Source organism: Rhyacophila brunnea, unplaced genomic scaffold, assembly GCF_057557595.1.
Source record: "Rhyacophila brunnea isolate RB1 unplaced genomic scaffold, BYU_Rbru_1.0 scaffold_8, whole genome shotgun sequence".
Lineage (NCBI taxonomy): Eukaryota > Metazoa > Arthropoda > Insecta > Trichoptera > Rhyacophilidae > Rhyacophila > Rhyacophila brunnea.
In genome coordinates this window covers 1,300,849-1,321,097 of record NW_028233350.1, presented here as the reverse complement: position 1 = coordinate 1,321,097, position 20,249 = coordinate 1,300,849, and the positions used below count along the sequence as shown (strand labels likewise).

The 20,249-nt window shown below is 31.1% G+C and overlaps 2 protein-coding genes across 2 annotated transcripts; both read left to right on the top strand.

Moving 5' to 3' along the window:
- The first annotated feature begins 177 nt into the window (after nucleotides 1-177).
- LOC147063824 (trypsin alpha-3-like) lies at nucleotides 178-6,811 on the top strand. Its single transcript, XM_085959086.1, has 4 exons — nucleotides 178-200; nucleotides 1,101-1,350; nucleotides 4,851-5,003; nucleotides 6,662-6,811. The coding sequence occupies exons 1-4, from the start codon at nucleotides 178-180 to the stop codon at nucleotides 6,809-6,811; spliced, it is 576 nt and encodes a 191-aa protein (XP_085815212.1).
- Nucleotides 6,812-12,560: 5,749 nt separating this feature from the next.
- On the top strand, nucleotides 12,561-19,230 carry LOC147063823 (trypsin-7-like). Its single transcript, XM_085959084.1, has 5 exons — nucleotides 12,561-12,588; nucleotides 13,876-14,071; nucleotides 15,898-16,150; nucleotides 17,629-17,781; nucleotides 19,081-19,230. The coding sequence occupies exons 1-5, from the start codon at nucleotides 12,561-12,563 to the stop codon at nucleotides 19,228-19,230; spliced, it is 780 nt and encodes a 259-aa protein (XP_085815210.1).
- The last annotated feature ends 1,019 nt before the right edge of the window (nucleotides 19,231-20,249 follow it).

The window sequence follows — 20,249 nt, the reverse complement described above, 5'->3', positions numbered from 1 at the left end:
TTATTTTCATTAAGGATATCCACGAGCCAACCGAAACGAAATCGGCTACAATAATGAGACAGAAAGGATTGTAGGCGGGCAACAGACGACAATCAATAAGCATCCTTATCAAGTTTCTCTTATCACCAATGATGGTAGTAAAAGTTACATTTGTGGCGGATCCATTATCAGTAAACGATGGATACTTACAGCAGCTCACTGTTTGGTTAAGTAAGTTTATTAAATATTTTTGAACATTGAGTAAATTATACAACATTACAGCGACAATTTTCTATAATATGTCCACCTTTTTTGCATTTCGTTATAATTTGTATTTGTTTTTTAGATATTATGTTATTGTAAGCCTTGCTTTAAACATACCAGCCTCAGACTCAGAAACTCCATATTATGTTTTAAGGACTTTGAAACAAAAACTTCAGTTTTAATAAAATTTTGGTATAATATTGGCGAACCATTAAAAATGTTTTATAATACCTTTCTAAATTTATAATTTCTGAAAGAACCATTTTTAAAAATTGTTTGTATACCGATAATATTAAATCATTTGCTTAACATTGTTGTTATACACAATATTACAATATATTTTTTAAATGTCAAGCTAGCTTGCATGTTTTTTTTAATTTGATCCGGTCTATTGTCTATTCTTAGTCCTGTCATAATTTCTTTTTAAAAATCAATTACTAAACATTTTCAAAATAAAAATCTTCTCTGTATCAATGTGACTATAATATGTTTGTTTTTTCTATTATTTATTATTTTCTATAATACTTGTTTTTTTATACTATTTTTTAAGTTAATTTTACATATTATAAAAATATTAATAATACAATTTAATACCTCGCCACTACATAACAAACTGCCATTTTTGTTTCTTGGTCGCTCACTTAAAGCATAGGGGTTTTCTTCATAGTCAGAATCTAGTACATTTAAGGAAAAATACAATAACACAGTGAAAGAAACACAGAGGGAGGCATTTGCATGATTTTTGTCCGGGGGTCCAATATCTGAATTTTTCCGTACACCATCAAAATTTCTGCATATGTCAATTATGTCATACGTGTCATAGTTTACTACCGTAGAATATTATTTTTTTTTTTCAGTATCAAAACGGTTACTATTCGAACTGGAAGCACATCCCTTAACAGTGGAGGGACAACTTACGTCACGAAGACATTTAAACTCCATCCCTCGTATAACGGAAAAACACATGACTACGATGTGGCTGTCATCAACAGTCCAAAAGATATAGCACTTAATAGTAAGACTGTTAAAATTGTATCTTTGGCAGCCGCAGGATCAAATGTTGGTAAGGGGACAAACACCATTGTTTCTGGATGGGGTACGACAAAGGTAAGACTTTTACCTTTTAACGTAATCTAATATATAAAAATTAATATTTGTGTGTTTGTGTGTTTGTTTGTTCGTATTTAATGCGCGGCCATACCGTTCATTCGATTGCGATAAAACTTTGTAAACTTATTGCTTGCACTTGCGGGAAGAGTATAGGCTATACTAATATATAAAAATGAATGTCTGTCTGTCTGTATGTCTGTCTGTCTGTGTGTCTGTCCCGTATGCGTTCCTATACTATTCATCCGATTGCAATGAAATTTTGGTAAGTGGTTGTATGCATACCCATAAAGGTTTCTGAATTAGAAAAATCATCATCTTCTTCTTCTTCTTCATTATATTTTCTTTTATTCGTATGGTTCCTATACCATTCATCCGATTGCAATGAAATTTTGGTAAGTGGTTGTATGCACACCCATAAAGGTTTCTGAATTAGAAAAATCATCATCTTCTTCTTCTTCTTTATTCTATCTTCTTTTATTCGTATGGTTCCTATACCATTCATCCGATTGCAATGAAATTTTGGCAAGTGGTTGTATGCACATCTATGAAGGTTTCTAAATTAGAAAAATCATCATCTTCTTCTTCTTCTTCATTCTATCTTCTTTTATTCGTATGGTCCCTATACCATTCATCCGATTGCGATGAAACCTTCATCAGTTGTTGTGGTAACACCCGCAATGGTTTTTGAATTAGTACAACCATCTTCTTCTTCTTCTTCTTCTTCTATTCTATATTCTTCTATTCGTATGCGTTCCTATTCCATTCATCCGATTGCAATAAAATTTTCGTCAGTAATTGTGCCAACACCCGCAAAGGTTTCTGAATTAGTACAACTATCTTCTTCTTCTTCTTCTTCTTCATTCTATCTTCTTTTATTCGTATGGTCCCTATACCATTCATCCGATTGCAATGAAACCTTCATCAGTTGTTGTGGTAACACCCGCAATGGTTTTTTTAATTAGTACAACCATCTTCTTCTTCTTCTTCTTCTTCTTCTATTCGTATGCGTTCCTATTTCATTCATCCGATTGCAATAAAATTTTCGTTAGTAATTGTGCCTACACCCACAAAGGTTTCTGAATTAGTACAACCATCTTCTTCTTCTTCTTCTTCATTCTATCTTCTTTTATTCGTATGGTCCCTATACCATTTATCCGATTGCGATGAAACCTTCGTCAGTTGTTGTGGTAACACCCGCAATGGTTTTTGAATTAGTACAACTATCTTCTTCTTCTTCTTCTTCTATTCTATATTCTTCTATTCGTATGCGTTTCTATTCCATTCATCCGATTGCAACAAATGTTTCGTCAGTAATTGTGCCAACACCCGCGAAGGTTTCTGAGTTAGTACAATTATCTTCTTCTTCTTCTATTCGTATGCGTTCCTATACCATTAATCCGATTGCAATGAAATTTTGATCAACTGTTGTGCTCACGCCGCAAAGGTCTCTGAATTGTTACAACTATTTTCTTTTTCTTCTATTCTATCTTCTTCTATTTATATGCGTTCTTATACCATTCATCCGATTGCGATGAAATTTTGACCAGTTGTTGTGAGCACGCCCGCGAAGAGTTCTGAATTAGTACAACCATCTTCTTCTTCTTCTATTCGTATGCGTTCCTATACCATTCATCCGATTGCAATGAAACTTTGGTGAGTTGTTGTGCCCTCGCCCGCAAAGGTTTCTGAATTACTACAATCATCTTTTTCTTCTTCTATTTGTATGCGTTATTATGCCATTCATCCGATTGTGATGAAATTTTGACCAGTTGTTGTGCGCAAGCCCGCGAAGGTTTTTGAATTAGTACAATCATCTTCTTCTATTCGTATGCGTTCCTATACCATTAATCCGATTGCAATGAAACTTTGGTGAGTTGTCATGCGCATGCCCACGAAGGTTTCTGAATTAGAAAATCATCTTCTTCTACTATTCGTATGCGTTCCTATACCATTCATCCGATTGCGATGAAACTTTTGTCAGTTGTGTGCGGTTTCTAAATTATTATTATATAACATACAAAGTTTGTTGTTTGTTTGTTCCATCCATTTTTTTTTTTTTTTATTACATATTTATAACAATAACGTTTTCATATTTTGGATTCGATTTTAATTTAGTGTTCTTATGTTTGACCTTTACTCCTATTATAATTATTTTCATATTGCCATATTGTATTACACAGATATTTTAATATTAAAGAAATAATTACCTCTTATTATTTTTCAAATATCTAAGATAAATATAACCACGAAGCGACCCCGTGCAAAGCCGGGTACTTCAGCTAGTTATATATATTTTATTAGCATATACCTCAGAGCAAGTATGTCATTTACACGAGTTTTCAGATAATGAGCATAGTATTATCATTATATTTAGTATATTCACAGTTAATTTGCCTTTTGAGTAGAAAACACCTAAATCCTTAACCCAAAAAGGAAAAGTCAAGTGAAATAATCGTAAAATTCATTTTTCTAAAACAACTTATTTCTAGACATATCTCAAGTACCGAAAAAATGTTGGCCATTCACTGTATCTAGATACATACTCGATAGAAATGTATTATTATTTTATCAATCAGTATTAATAAAATATATTTTTCTCTACATCATCATCATCATAAGTCTGTGGTTATCCACTGCTGTATGAAGGCGTCTCCAATCGGATTCCACTTCTCTAGGTCATGTGCGTTGCGTTGCCACATACCTACTTCTACAGATTCCATTGATCCAGCGGCCTCTAGGTCTACATTGCGGACGTTTTGTACCTCTTGTGTACTACTGGATGACTAGATTTGTTCAACAATTGTCCCTTCTTCGAGCTACGTATCCAGCCCATTTCCATTTGAGACCTTTAGCTAACTCTATTACATAGAAAACCCTTGTCTGTTTTCTTATCCACTGATTCCTCTTTTTGTCCTTTCGCTTTATGCCCAGCATGCACCTCTCCATACCACGTTGTGCTACTCTCTACTGGAGGAGTTTCTTCCAAATACCAAACCTAACTGGACGCTGTTTCGAGAAATGATGCATGGTCCTACTGTGACTGTGATTTGTGAGAAATGTGTTTGTTGCTATAAAGATTCTACCGTATTTAAGCCTTCATGTATATATTGATGCCGTCTACTATTATGTGCCGTACTGCGGATTCATGTCTTGGAGAGTATTAGCAGCATTGAACAATTGATTCTAAGTGTGAAAATAAAGAAACATATGCATCAAATTACCACTCTTCTGGTGCTAAAAAGGGTTTAGTTTTTGGACAGCTTTGTAAGTAAACTTAGATGTTTCCGTGTAAAGTTTACTATGTCAACAGTGTTGATTTGGTTAGCTCCTTTTCTACGTTACACATAATATATAATATATCACAAGATGTTGTGATTATTTTGGCATTATTTACTTATTTCACTTTTTTGATTGTTAATTGACCTTGTTCAAAAAAAAAACTACATAGTTTTGGGCACAAAATACTTTAGATTTATATTGGATATCTGTGTTTTAAGGAAAATGGCCAGACTTCGAATACTTTACGCGATGTCACACTTCCTGTAATAGATAGAGCCAGATGTGGTACACTTTACAAGAAAATTAACCAGGTAATCACACCGCGCATGTTGTGTGCCGGGTTCGAGAAAGGGGGCAAAGATTCATGCCAGGTTTGTATACCACATTTTTATTTTAAAATACGTATATCTCCAATATGATACTTCGTGGTGGGTTACAGTAGGTACTTCATTTTTGGGTTTTTAGTGTAGGCGAGACACATGTATAATCAACATTTTATTCTATATCGATATTATAAGAGAAGACAAACGCAGAACTTTATTTAATAATATATACCTTTACATAACTTGTTATCTCTGGGCAGAGTTGGGTTTATTATTATTAATAAAAACATTAAAGGATTATTTTAATAAAAATCAGACAATTATTGATCAGGAGGAAACAATTAAAATAAAATGGATTGACCAACTAAATAATGATTTTACTCGATTACTCGACTAAATTTATCTGTTCATACACATTTAGTTATTATTTATCACCCAACTAAAATACTAACTTATTCTGAACTAGGCTTAAATATTTACTATAGTATAATTGTACAGTTTCAATCATGCGTTCGTTGAGAGTTTATTGAGTTTATAATAGTTTAAGCCAAAGACATATAAAATAAAACATAGTAGATTATTTTGTAATTCTTTTGACGATAAAGATTAAAAAAATGAGTATCAGTATTTTTAAAGAACAGTATTTATTTATTTATTTGTATAAAGTAAAAATCAGTATTTTTAAAGAACTTAAAAGTGCGTGTTCTATTTGAAATTGTATATTATATTATTTATGAACAAATTAACTTAATAAACTATGATTTTTAGAGACAATTTTTTTGTTTAGTTTCCTACATAATAATCAGCCATGAATTTAAAAAATATATTAATTCAATTCGATTATATATTGTATACAGACTAGATTGCATTAATCTGTAACTAGTAAAAAATACGTCCAACATTCATATACATCAACACAACAATAATTTTTAATTAACTATTTGAGACACCCAGTATCAAAGTGGGGCAAAGGCACTTTTCAGCGTTATTTACATTCAATGCCAAAAAATTCTCAATATCAAATCTACACATATCACGTGCATCAAAAATGGCCAGAACCTATGCTAAATCTACTTTTAAAATGCAAATGAATATAAAAACGGCCAAACTAGTATAGAACTAAGAATAGTCAGTATCAAAAGTGGTCGAGGGCATATTTTAGATTTCAAACTGAGCTTTTTTAATAAAGTTACACTTAAATTTACTATTTAAAAGTATTCAATAAAGGTTATAGTATATTAAGAAAAATGTAATACTTAAATATACATTGTCAAATAAAAGACGTATAACTACAGGTTTTCGCCCTTCCTGTCCCTTTGGCCCACTTTGATACTGGGCGCGTTATTTCTTTTATTCAACAAATAATTCACGAGATTTAAGAATGTACCATTCTAATTATAGAACAACAATATAGAACATAATTCTGAAAAACACATGAGAAATAATATGGCCAATAGAAAAATGTTTTTCGAAAGAATAAGACACTCGGCAGGAATCGAACCTATTTTTTTGGTTTGGTTTTGGTTTTGCGCCCTTTGTATTACCACAATTCTACAACTGCCATGCTTAATTGCGGCAAATTTTAACAATTGGCCTTATTAATACCTGCTCATAAGCGCTCTCTAATTTGAGTTACGCTAAGATACCGTCATGGGTGTTTTCAGAATTATGTATGTACAACAATAACGTTTAAAATTTACCGACAGGGTGACTCCGGTGGTCCTCAAGTCCTCAAAAATGGAAAACAAGTGGGAGTTGTTTCCTTTGGATATGGATGCGCTCGTAAAAACTACCCAGGAGTATACTGTGACGTGGGAGCAGTCAGGGCATGGATCAAGCAGAATACTGGAGTTTAATTATTATGGGCTTATTATGCTACAACTGACAAGATTCATAAATCGTGCTTATTAATTAATGTATTATATATATATAACTTATACTACTCTGCTTATATTCAATTAAATATATGTTATGTAAACATTAAAAGAAATTTATCAATCAAAATTATATAATTTGACGATTTTTTAAAAACCAAAACTAATACTTACATCATTTTTAATAAAATTGTATTTTTGATAGCATTATAAAAATAAATAAAAAAGAATAAAATCAAAGAAGTACACAATAATGGAAGTTTCGAAACCTCAATATTTTAAAGGGTTACAGTTCTGGTTCACGATTTTCAAGATTTAGTATTAAGAGTTCCAACTCCAAAGTAATCAAGGGCTTTTAAAGTTTTAAGATTCGCTTCCGGTTCCGTTTACAGTTCTACTCGCAACACCTGTTTAGCTAGCTATATCAAACAGACGATACCGCTCATTTTTATGGCATTCAAACATTTTTTTTAATAACACAATTTAAAATTTTGCATCATTCTGGCAGACACTGTTGCCTACCACTGGTAGAGACTAATTGCATAGTCTTCTTTTTCTCGTACGGCGCATGTTATAGATTACATGACGCAAATAATTACCTTCAGAAACATAACTATAGACACCAATATACACCACAATATAGCTGACAATTATAGCTGACAAGTCGATTATCTTTATAGTCGTGGCAATAGTATTATAACGGAAATAATTATCGACTCAAAAATATACCGTACATTTTAATAAAATTTATATTAGGTACCATTTTGTTAAACGGAATTCTATCAAGTGAATGCTGACTCAATTAATAACAAAGCCAGCTGTTTTGCTAGATCTTTCAGGTGGTGTGACGTTCTTATAAAATAGTGGTGGATTTTATTAAAATTAATACATACATCTAATAATAATTAGAAATCCATTATCTTGGGATGCCTGATTAGATTATGAAGTTGATAGATAGTGTAGCTTTATTAGGTTTCTATTGGAATGGACTTTTCTTCAGTTTTACATAATTACATTGACCATCAGATAGTTTCGTTTTTCTTATATTTAGATATTTGTAGCAAAAATAATACTTACCTATAGTTTTTTCAATGGAATAAAATCCTAATAAATGAGACTGTTAACTATTTTGGAAGCGATTTATTTGAAAATTGGTATGTATTAGCAACCAACCATTTAGGTGAGTAAAAATCTTTGTATGGTATAATTAAATTGTTATTTGGTGTAGCATTGAATTGAATTTAATAATAATAATAATTAATAAAAATATTTCCTCAGAAAGTCCAGCTTTAAACAATCCGTCATGTAATATGGATAGTTGGCAAGCCTACGAATCATAGTGACATAATTTCACTTTATAATTTAAAACTAAGTTAAGAAAAGGTGGTCTAAAAACATTATATATTTACAAACTCTTTGACAGGGGAGTTGATCCGAAAATTTTTACTTTCAATTTCAGCAGCACGAGACATCAGGGTGCATAAGGGGCTGTGTTTTGAGATGACTCAGATTCTTACAGGTCACGTAGTCATGCGAGCATACCTGCACCGGCTTAAAATAACATCTGATGAAAGTGTCCATGCGACCAGGACGTCATACATTTACTCCTAGATTGTCAAATCTCTAGCAAGAAGCGGCACAACCTAAACTTTTTATTACAGATTGCAGATGCGGACATTTGAGACCTTCCGGGGACCATGGCAAATGAGGCTGGAAGAGATGCACTTTTTAACTTCTGTATTGATGTAATAAAAAGAATAAAAATAATAAATGGTGACATGTAATCACGATTCATGCCTTTCAGATCTAGTGACTGCAGTCATATAAGATAAGATAAGTATAATGTTCAGAATATCAGTCTTATGAGATATTTCTTTTACTGCGAAAAACTCGGCTACAAATCGCAGTCTTCAGTTTCCAATGAATACGACAAAATATTCATGAGAATCACCAACGCCTTGCACTACAAAGAATTTTCCAGGGTTTTTGCAAGCGGTTTCATAGGCCCTGGCTAAATTGAAATTAGCAATACCCGATGCGGGTAGAAGAGTAGTTTTCAATAAAGCATATTCTCTCAGCCGGCTCAATTTTCATTTGACTAGCATAAAGTAGAGTAGTTTGCATGTCATCTCGATAGTAAATGCGAGGTATCCATAAAGGCACATAGAAAAAAAATTAAAGTATAAATGACATGAATGCATATAATATACTAACGATTTTATTTGTTTATAATGTCTATAGGCATATTATTGTATTTGGCATGAAAGTTATTCAAATAATCTGAAAAAGGTGGAAAACAACGTCATTTACATTATAAAAAAGAACTGAAAAATATACCTAAGTACTTACATAATAAACTTTTGATTTGAAATTTTACTACAATGTAATATAACTACTATCTATGAATTACTAAGAAAACTATCATTTATTTCATATACCTACGTAAATATTTAATATTTAAATTTTAACAGCCCGAATGATTCGATATTTGAAAGTAAAACCATTAGTCTGTCAATTATTCAGTCAGTGAAGTATCATAATAGGGAGGAGAGATAAATTAATAATTAATGCAGCTTTATATGGATGTTTAAGATTGTCAGCCTACAATAGTCATTGTGCGCTAATGTGCCTTTTTAGATTTGCAGTATTTCAGAACACATCTAGACGAAATTAAATAAAAAGGTTAAAAGCACCGTGAATACGAATTTTAACAGTGCATGTAAAATGTCGTAAAATACATCGAATTATATAGGAAAGGTGATTTTTAACATTAAATATCTTAAGTGGTAAATTTCTTGATAATATGCTCGATTCCAATTCAAGATCTTTCGAGAGCGTATAAATCGAAGTGAAAGTGTTAAAAAATAACAAAGTGGCGTATAGATTAGAAATTAGAGTGTCCAGGGATAATAATTATAACGATAATATCCAAAAACTTTCATCCGATTATACGATAAATATGTATTATTGGTAACAATATAAATAATTAATGACTGACGAAAACACACTGAGATTAATAACACCTAAAGAACAACATTGAATGACACATTGTGAAAAAGAACATTCAATATAATTAAATATGTAATAATTACAATAATATTATATAGACTTCGTTTCTTAACATTGAAAGAAACATTTTTAAGGGGTAATATTATCTCTAATCCAAGATCATTATTCTTTCTACATAATTTTCACCCCAAAAAATACCGTTAATATTGCTGACAACTTTTTAAAATTTAAATCGTATTAATTATAACTGTTATTATATTATATTCGTGACGCTTTTAGCAGTGGACTGTAATTTGAAGATGATGGTGGTGATTGGTGGATTACGGATCTAGAGGAGGAGGTTTACACGGGATGCCAGACACTGACCATTATATTGAGGGGGCTTGGGATGTTCACGCACTCACTCCCTCATGCCCTCATGCACTGGTAAACTGACTGTACACTTTGGATATATCATTATGAGGTTGATGAATGATGATGATAAGTTCAAGATGGATAATATAGATGCGGCGTTCACTCAAACCGTAACAGACTTAGTAAAACGATGGTCAAAAAGATATGTTTTGAATCACTCGGTAGTTAACGCGGCACGGCAACACGCACCCGTTCGGTCTCTTGAGCTGAATGACCTTATTCGCAATCACGGTTGTCTTATGACCCGTAATTTCTTATGGTCTGGTCTTGTGACAATAATAAATATGGGGATTTGAGTAGGTGGTGACTAAAAATGACTGCGAGCACAATTTGGCCCAACTAATTATTATTTATACTTATTAATTTAATTTGTGTAGTATTCGGTAATTAAATACATCGATACATGCTTAATGCATTAATTGTACGATTTACGAGACAGATGTCAAAATCTTCCATCACTTCCTAATGCATCATACTTATAGACAGCCGTTGTTAGAAATACTTTCTAAACTATGAATGCCCTGCCTAGAGGCGTCATAGTATAATCTAAAAAGATTTTTGAATGTTTCAGTAGTGTTATAGCGTATTTTGATAGACACATTGTTTCATAAATGACAGTTAATCGTAGCGGTTTTTGAAAGAGGCGAAATTTTCACGTAGAGATTTTAATAACGAATCCAACGATATATATATCTTAAAAATTTCAAAAAAGTATTATAGCGGGTTTTGAAATTTAGCATCACTAATTATTGATAGAGCTTAAGAATGTGGCATTCTCTATTATTAGTCTATTGAACAAAAAAAAATCAGAAACACATCAGAAAAATTACTATTAAAAAAATACATTGACCGGAATCCAATGGATGTTTTCGATGTGTTTATATATATGTATATATATATATGTTTATATATATATATGTATATATATATATGATAAATATTTAAATGTATTATGAACTCATTTTGTTTCCTTTTAGGGAATTATTCCCAACCTTATTTATTTGGCGAAACAATGAAAAAATTTATAAAAACTTGTGTTATCCTTGATTGACTTATATTAGGGTAAATGTGGAAAAAATAATACAAAGTGCTTGACTTTAAGCAATCGTTATGTTTACTAAATCTAAACTTAACGTAGTTTTATCATCACATTACTAGGACCGTTATTATTTGCAATGATTTATTTTTAGAGTGCAAGCACAGAGTTTTTTGTTTATTGTCGCGTTCACTAGGTAGATTCACTAGTATATCTATTAACGTTTTTCCGAATGCGTACAATCATTTAGGCAAAGAAAACACTATTGCAGTCATATTTATTTTATTAATAATGCTTCAGTGTTTAAATTCATAAATCAATAAAAATTAGGTAATATAACGATTAAATGAGTACTTATACCTGTACTACCTATACACCCACGATGGCCGCGCGGCTTAAGCGTTGGACTATAGCGTCGTGGGTCCCAGGTTCGAATCCTGGGTCTGGCAGGTACACATATTGTTTTTCAATTTTTGTATGTGTCAGAGTATCGACCCAATAGGTTGAGCAAGTGGATGAAATCTATTTCTCGTAAAAACAAAATCTGTTTATACAAACCTCCACGATGTGGAGGCCTATATGATCTTATTAGGATCGGACATGGTCGGAAAAAGAAAATGAAAAAAAAGTGAGTACCTACCTCCTTATAAAATAACATAGGAGTATCGCTTTCGTTTCTTAAATATTTGAACACAAAATTTTGATATTTCGTTTAAATTCAAATTTAAATTGTCTCAAAAATTAGCGACTAAACGAAAATTCAAAAAATATTTATTCACAGAAATCTTTTTAAAATATCACAATATATCTTGTTATAAGACGTTTGGTATGCATATCTAAGCAATATATCAAACTAATTTAATTAGCTTTTCTTTACTTAAATTTAATGTACTTATCTTTCAAAATATTGATATTTTTTTTATTAGACATTCTCATTTTGAAAGGTGTCTCTGAATACTCTGTTTTTTTCACTGAAATGTCCACTTAAGATGTATATAATATATTTTAATTATATCTTGAATCACAGTATCAATTATTATTACAGGTGAGAAAAATGAAATATTAGGTTATATTTTACAATACGAATATAGCTAATTTTACATTTAATGCACATATGTTTAAAATAATATATAATATTCTTTAGCAACACAATTATTGTATAAATGATTATTAACTTATTTTAATTTGCATATTAATCTTCAGTAAAATTATTTTTATCGCGTTAACAACCGTTTATTAGTAACCATTTGATTTGTTTTAAATACTATACACATGACAGTTGAAATAATACCAGTCAATGGTAATAATATAATTCATAGATAAAACATTTTTGTCTTCCAATGTTACTATTTAAATACAGTTTTTGTCGTATTGTTAGTATTTTTTTCAAATGTTTCATCTCTTGCTAGTCATTGCGTTCTTCAGCTGCACTCATGGTAAATATATTTTATTATTGCACATTCATACAATAACAACAATATTTCATTCTTATTGTCTTATGTTTTACATTATCTTAACACGTTAGTCTTGGATTACTATTCCTCACTGTAGGTATAGAGAGGATTGCATTTCATATTATGAAGGAATAAAGGCGGCCATGAGGATCACTTGAGGGTTACTTATAACAGTAATTATTGAAGTTTCCCATAGAAAACAAGTATATATATTATATATTGTTTTATATAAATCTATTACGAATGGTATATCCTTATTATTTATTATATTATAACTATATCATGTAAATTTATTCCATATATAATATTATTATCTAATGAAGGCTTCATTAATATTACTGAAAAATATACGAAATAGGTCCAATATCGATTTAATTTATTCCTTTATGGCCATGAGGCTGGATTTACTCATTTGAAAGTTACTTATAAAACACTAATTATTGGGTTTTCCCATAGAAAAGACGTTATTTTTTTATATACATATATTACAATTGGCATATCTTTATTATTTATTATATTATAACTATATCACTTCATTTTAACCAATACACAATATTATCTTATGAAGACCTCATTAATATTACTGAAAAATTTAATATACGAAAGAGGTCCAATACGGATTTAATTTCTTCGTTTCCTAATATGGATGACATTAATCTGGACAAGATTCAGTTATAACATGAATGTACTATACGGCGACTGCAACCATCGAGTTATTGAAATCAAATTTTGGTGAAAAGTTTATTTCGAGAAATGGACCTGTCAATTGGCCACTAAGAAACTCGTGAAATTTATATTTATGAGGATTTTATTTCTTGTGGGCCTATGTAAAGTTACTGATTTATGCTGATAAAGCAGAAATATTTGACACCTTGGAAGTCAACATTGTTCATATTATTATTCTTGATATATGGTCAGCATTTCTCAAAAAAGTGGCCCAAAATTGGACGTCCAGAATGCGCTCAATCAAGAAAAATCGTGGTGGCCATATGAAACCATTTTCAAATGTAATTTATGTATTATTTTTTATACTTTCAAGTTCTATCGGGCCTAAAAAGTACCCTTTATTATTATTTTTTTTTTTTCTATTTTTTTTTAATTATATGCATTATGTTATTATGGTTTTCAATTAGGATTTCCACGAGTCGGGCGAGTAGAAAGCGTAGATAAGCATGAGATTGAAAAGATTGTAGGTGGTGAAGAGACAACAATCGAAAAGCACCCTTATCAAGTTGGTCTTGTTATCGATAAAGCCGGTAGTCGCAGTCGATGTGGAGGATCCATTATTAGTAAACGATGGATACTTACAGCTGCTCACTGCATGGATGCGTAAGTCAAAATTTTTTATTTAATAATATTTTTAATTTTTTTTTGACCATGTCCGATCCTAATAGGATCATATGGGCCTCCACAGAGTAGAGGTTTGTATTAACAGATTTTGTTTTTTACGAGAAATGGATGTCAGTCACTTGCTCAACCTATTAGGTCCATACCCTGACTCACACACAAACTGAAAAAACAATATGTGTACTTGCCAGACCCAGGATTCGAACCTGAGACCCACATCGTGATAGTCCAACGCTTATGCCGCGCGGCCACCATGGGCGTTTTAATAATATAATATCTTATAATTGTTCACTTAAGGGTCGGAATGCTCAAATAAAAAATCGAGTGCTCAAACAAAAACAAGGTGCTAAAATAAAAAAAAATGCGGTAAAATTTTGAGATTAGTCTAGAATCTAGATATTCTATCTACATACATTATATGACAAACGTATATGTGTCGCTACATTTCAAAATCAGCCAAGTCCACCTTTAGGTATTTTTGACTTTTTTGTGAATTGCTGAAGAACTACTGCTTTCTAACATTTTTGAATTATCAAAATGTGGAATTTATTAATTTTAAATATTCTATACTCGAAATAATATAAACTTTCACCCTTGTGACTGTGTATTTGAGAAAACAAAAAGCTGTTTTTCTCCTATTCATCTATTGTGGACTTGGCTGATTTTGAAATCTAGAGACATATATGTCATAATAACACCACGTATTTTTTCATCTTATAAATAAAAATTTAAGTCTTTCACTGCTAAAGACAAGCTAGGCGCGTGGCCAATAAATCTAATACTTTCACTGCTGACGAGTTAATTACCACATTTAATTATCTTGCCGATTGATACACGCCAGGCATGTCTTTAGCACTTAAATAACAAGTTAATTATATCTAATGGCCAAGGACTCTAAACGCGCCAGTCGCGGTGTTAGCACTAAATGAGTTTTAATAATCACATCAAATATATTTACACCATAAAAGCGTAATGTTGTAAACGTCGTCCTGTCTAAATTGACATTAAAGCCATATTTGGCATATCAAAATGTCATTGGTTATAACACTTTTAAAAACTTTGTATTATCATCACATACCTATTTTTTTCGAATTGAACTGATTATAATTAATAATTAAATGAAAACTTATAGTCGGTAAATTATTCAATGGAGTTTGTAATCGAGCGTTCCGTATTTGCCATGATATAAATTGAAAAAAAAATGTACGATCTAACAAATATGGCTTAATTTGGTTATTTTACACGACGACATTTAAAACAATGCTCTTTTATGGTATTAATATATTTTATATGATAAATAAATGTTAATTTTATAGATGAGAAAAGACATGAGATCATAATGTCATAGCTCGCAAAGATATCCTTAATCTTCGTAATCTTAATGGTAATTTTTGACTCTCCCTTACCACGTCGGCCCTTAAAATACGTATTAAACCTAACTCTCTTAAGATTCCAATGATTTTGACTTAAATATAAATAGAAATATTATTTTTTGAGCTGCTCTCTTTATCAATTGGCATATTACGTCGATAAGTATACATCTGTTTTTTATAATACCACAACTAAAGTTTACACAGCAATAGGTGAGTGTTAGTATTAATGAGGTATAAATGATTGTGAAGAATACCAATGTCACTCATTCGGGGAATAATTATATCCTTTTATAAATTATAAGGAGTGCAGTGTAGTGTGTTAGATGTTCCGCCACTGATTAGAATACGTCCACAATATCGCATTTTGAAATATCTAGGTGCTTTATTATTTTATAATTGTATTTATATTATATTTATTTACATTAATATTTTTAGTGCGGAATCGGTTACCATCCGAACTGGAAGCACAATCTTCAACAGCGGAGGGACAACTTATTCGTCGAAGATATTCAAACTTCACCCAAACTACAATAAAACAATAAGATTTGACTATGATGTAGCTGTCATCTATGTTCCCAAAGATATAGTTCTTAATAGTAGTACTGTCAAAATAATACCTCTGCCTGCCGCAGGATCAAATGTTCCCAAAGGAACGAATGCAGTTGTATCTGGATGGGGTAGATTACAGGTAGGAATAAAATTATACTTAGAATATTACATAAAATAATACGTAATTGATGATTTGTGTTTTAGTGTTAGTCTGTTTCAATTATTCTGTTACACTATTAAATTATATATATGTTAAAATATCTCATTAGCCATAAGTCCTTTGATTCAATTAATTTATAAGCAATATAAAATTGTGTATGTCAGCATTTATTTAATTAATCGATTTCTGGGAGTGATAATCTTTTTTGAAACAACTTTTTAAATATTTTGGACGTTTTTTGAAGTTATATTATGTGCACTTATCGGATTTTAGAAGTATACGCATCTCTGTTAAATGACATATGAAGCGTCTAATTCCAAAAAGCGATAAGTCTACATTTGGTCAAAATCGCGAAAAAAATACGCACGTATTCTTTGTATAAATTTACACAATATGTATTGATCTATTAATTCCAAAACGCGACAAAACCTTACGAAAAAAAATATATTAAGTCTCGATTTATTACAAAAAGCGCCAAGTCCGTGTTTCATATTATTTAAAGCTTGGTTGATTTCGGGCGTGTTTAAGTTAGCCAATGAGGGAACGTTCAATATTGGAAATGGCGTCTCACATACTGTAGCATCCGGTAAACTCGAGACAGTCACACGGAAATATGTGCATTATGCAGGATAAATTAAAAAGTGAGGTTCAAGTAGCTCTACGTCCAATTTTATTTTGCCTATATTTATTACACTGAAGAGTTTATCGGCTGAAATAAATTCCCATAAAAACGTTGTTTGCCGTAAATATCGAATTGTGGACTTGTCGCTTTTTTTTAATTAGACGCCTCATATATCTAGGTACCTTCTCTCTTTTTTTTATTTATTTTGTCTCTCAAATTTTAGCTATATGTTTGTATATATCCGTAAATATGATTTAATCCTATAATTGAGTGTTTCACAAGCATAGTGAACCAAGTCCATTCTGGTTATTTTTGAGTAAGCCAGGTTCAAACGTAATATTTGAGTATTTCATATTCTGTAAGGGTTATGATCCCTTACAACAATAACTTAAATGGACTCAAAATAAACTTCAGAATTGCAATCATATCCTAACGGAATAATAAATACTCAAATATTATGTTTGAACCTAGCTTACTCAAAAATAACCAGAATGGACTTGGTTCACTATGCTTGTGAAGCACTCGATTATAAATTTGAATTCCTTTACTACTACTTTTATGATAATCCGTGTAAGATAAAAATAGTTATTAAATATAAGTAATACAAAATCATATTAAAGTAAATTTAATATCATCATTTTATAAAGTTTCTTCCATATACCTACCACAATTAGATTAAGTATATGTTGCTCTCAACAAGTAGATTTATATAAATTATTTTTTTATTCAATAAATAATACAAATACAATAAATACCATATACTTATTCTAGACAACATCGTAATATAACCTATAAAAATAATATAATTATGTTATGTTTATAATCATTCTTTAAGTCTAATGGCGAGTCTACAAACACATTACGTGACACCACAGTTCCTATAGTCGACAGAGCCCAATGTGCAAAAGACTACAAGAGATCCAATCAGCCAATCACTACTCGCATGTTGTGTGCTGGATTTAAAGAAGGCGGTAAAAGCTCATGCCAGGTTTGCATACAGTATTTTTTAAATAAATTACGCACTATTTGTGCATTTAAAAATTAGATTATCCTTTTTCAAACTTGACCATATATTTATGTGTATAAAAATTGAACAAAATTATTTAAAATTTTATAAATATTTATACGTTAATGTTATAAAATTAACAAAATAAATTAGGGAGTTTAATAATATAATATTTATATTATCAAAGCCGTCTATAATTAATAGTCGGGCTTCGGCGTCATATTCCGAATTATAATCGTAATGCTGTTTGCTTATACCTATTTTGAATTATATTTTTGCAGTAAAATATAATATACTAATCCAATTGTTATTTTTAAATGAAAAAAAAATAGTATCTGACACCCGAATTCTAGTGGGAAAATATTCAGAACAGTTTTTCGTAGATACATATTGCTTTCTATAACAGCTTCTAACGAGTTCAATATAAAATAACACTAAGATCGCGCAATATCACGAAATTTCACATCGTGCCCTGAGTAAAGAGAAACTAGACTATAACATATTATAACATTACAGAATAATGTGGAATAATGTTAAGAATCCGTTATAATTTTCATTGTCTTCGTATTTTCGTTCAGTTTGTCTAGAAATCTTAAACTTATGTTTTATTGCATTATTCTAAAATTATAATTCTTCCTCGCACTACGCCCCAACTTTGGAGAATATGACGTTAAGCCCAAAGGAAATGGAGCGGTGTGATATTACAAAATACATCGTTATAAAATGCAGTAGATAAAATGGGGGTTTCTCTGATGATGAAGATGCTGAATGTGGCCCCGATGATAATGTTATCTGTTTCGGAAGGTTGCGTCGAGTGTGTGATGATATGGTGCTTTGGGTAGTAAGGAATGATACACAGTGGTTACATTTATTGGTTTTGTATTATAGATAATAATTTGTCATAATACAGTCATTTTCTGTTCGTATTATTATCTATGCTATATAAATGAGCACAGATAATAATGCTTCAGTTGTAGAGTTGACTAAACCTATACAGATAATACTCGTACTAAGCATGACAAAGAGGCAGCTTTCGTCTTGTTCCGCTACTCGCTGATCATTTCAATCCATGTCCACCATCGATTTACTTTCCGAGATAATACTTTACAGCATACTATATGGATAGTGGAATGCGTGGTATATGTTGATAATAACGCTTAATGAACCTGTCGAAAAATCTTTTATGAGTCTTCTCACTTAGCAATCTCACGGTCGATCCAACGACTTACTTGAGTACAAAGGTATCAAGTGTATAACTTTAATATTCTAATTTTCCTACAGGGTGACTCTGGTGGACCTCTAGTACTCTTAAATGGAAAGCAAGTAGGAATTGTTTCATTTGGAACCGGATGTGCCAGCCCAAATTTCCCGGGAGTGTACTGTGACATCGGAGCAGTTAGGACATGGATTAAACAGAATACTGGAGTTTAATTTTATATATCAGTATTATTATATATCAGTATTGTTTTAAAAAATACGTGCAACTGTATTGAATATATATATATCTCTACTGATATTTAATAAAATATTAATAATCAAATTTGACCATATTTTTATTAAAATACAACAGTATTTTTAAAGTTATCCTCTCATGGTCACTATATCAAATTGCAGATATCCATATGATTGGAGAATAAATTTAACTATAACCAACTGTCATAGTTGATAATACAGCACTCCTCAGAAAAGACTTGCTTAGATCACATTGTAATTTTAGTCGCATTACAGAAGTCAACCAATAAGCCACAAAAATAGTTATGTATATTAACATCTCAAAAAAAACGTAAACTTAATAATTGAATAGCTACACATTGGTGATAATTTCAAAACAATTGCATTAACATATTAGGAAAACAAACACTGGGTTGTATTACTTATAAAATATGGTTTTGGTACTATTTCAGTACACTTTGAATGGATGATATATTATGAGGTTGATGAATTATGATGTTAAGTTCAGTATGGATGATATAGATGTGACGTTCACTCAAACCGTAACAGACTAAGTGCAACGAAGGTCAAACAAATATGTTTTTTATCACTCGATAGTTAACGCGGCGCGGCAACACGCACCTGTTCGATGTTTTGAGCAGACTGATCTTATTCACAATCACGGTTGTCTAATGACCCGTAATTGCTCATCGTCTAGTCTTGTGACAATAATAAATAAAGGTATTTGAGTAAGTGGGGACTAAGGATGACTGCAACCAAAATTTGGGCCAACCATATATATATTTAATTTGTGTATTATTTGTTGTTATACGACAGCAGTTGTTGGCAATACTTCCCAAACTATTAATGCCTTGCATATAGGCGATATAGTATAATTTACAGAGCTTAAGAATGTTTTTCTCTGTCATTCTCTATTAGTCTTTTGAACAAAAAAAAAATCAAAAACACATCAGAAAAAATACTAATAAAAAAATAAAAAGACCGAAATCCAATAGATA

What these genes read in the sequence shown, in the direction of transcription:
- LOC147063824 (XM_085959086.1), top strand. Translation starts at nt 178, where the DNA reads ATGGATACTTACAGCAGCTCACT. An exon ending in CTGGATGGGGTACGACAAAG is followed by an intron (nt 1,351 to 4,850) that starts GTAAGACTTTTA and finishes CTGTGTTTTAAG; the next exon opens with GAAAATGGCCAGACTTCGAA. An exon ending in GGGGCAAAGATTCATGCCAG is followed by an intron (nt 5,004 to 6,661) that starts GTTTGTATACCA and finishes ATTTACCGACAG; the next exon opens with GGTGACTCCGGTGGTCCTCA.
- LOC147063823 (XM_085959084.1), top strand. Translation starts at nt 12,561, where the DNA reads ATGACAGTTGAAATAATACCAGTCAATG. An exon ending in GCTGCTCACTGCATGGATGC is followed by an intron (nt 14,072 to 15,897) that starts GTAAGTCAAAAT and finishes TAATATTTTTAG; the next exon opens with TGCGGAATCGGTTACCATCC. An exon ending in CTGGATGGGGTAGATTACAG is followed by an intron (nt 16,151 to 17,628) that starts GTAGGAATAAAA and finishes TCATTCTTTAAG; the next exon opens with TCTAATGGCGAGTCTACAAA.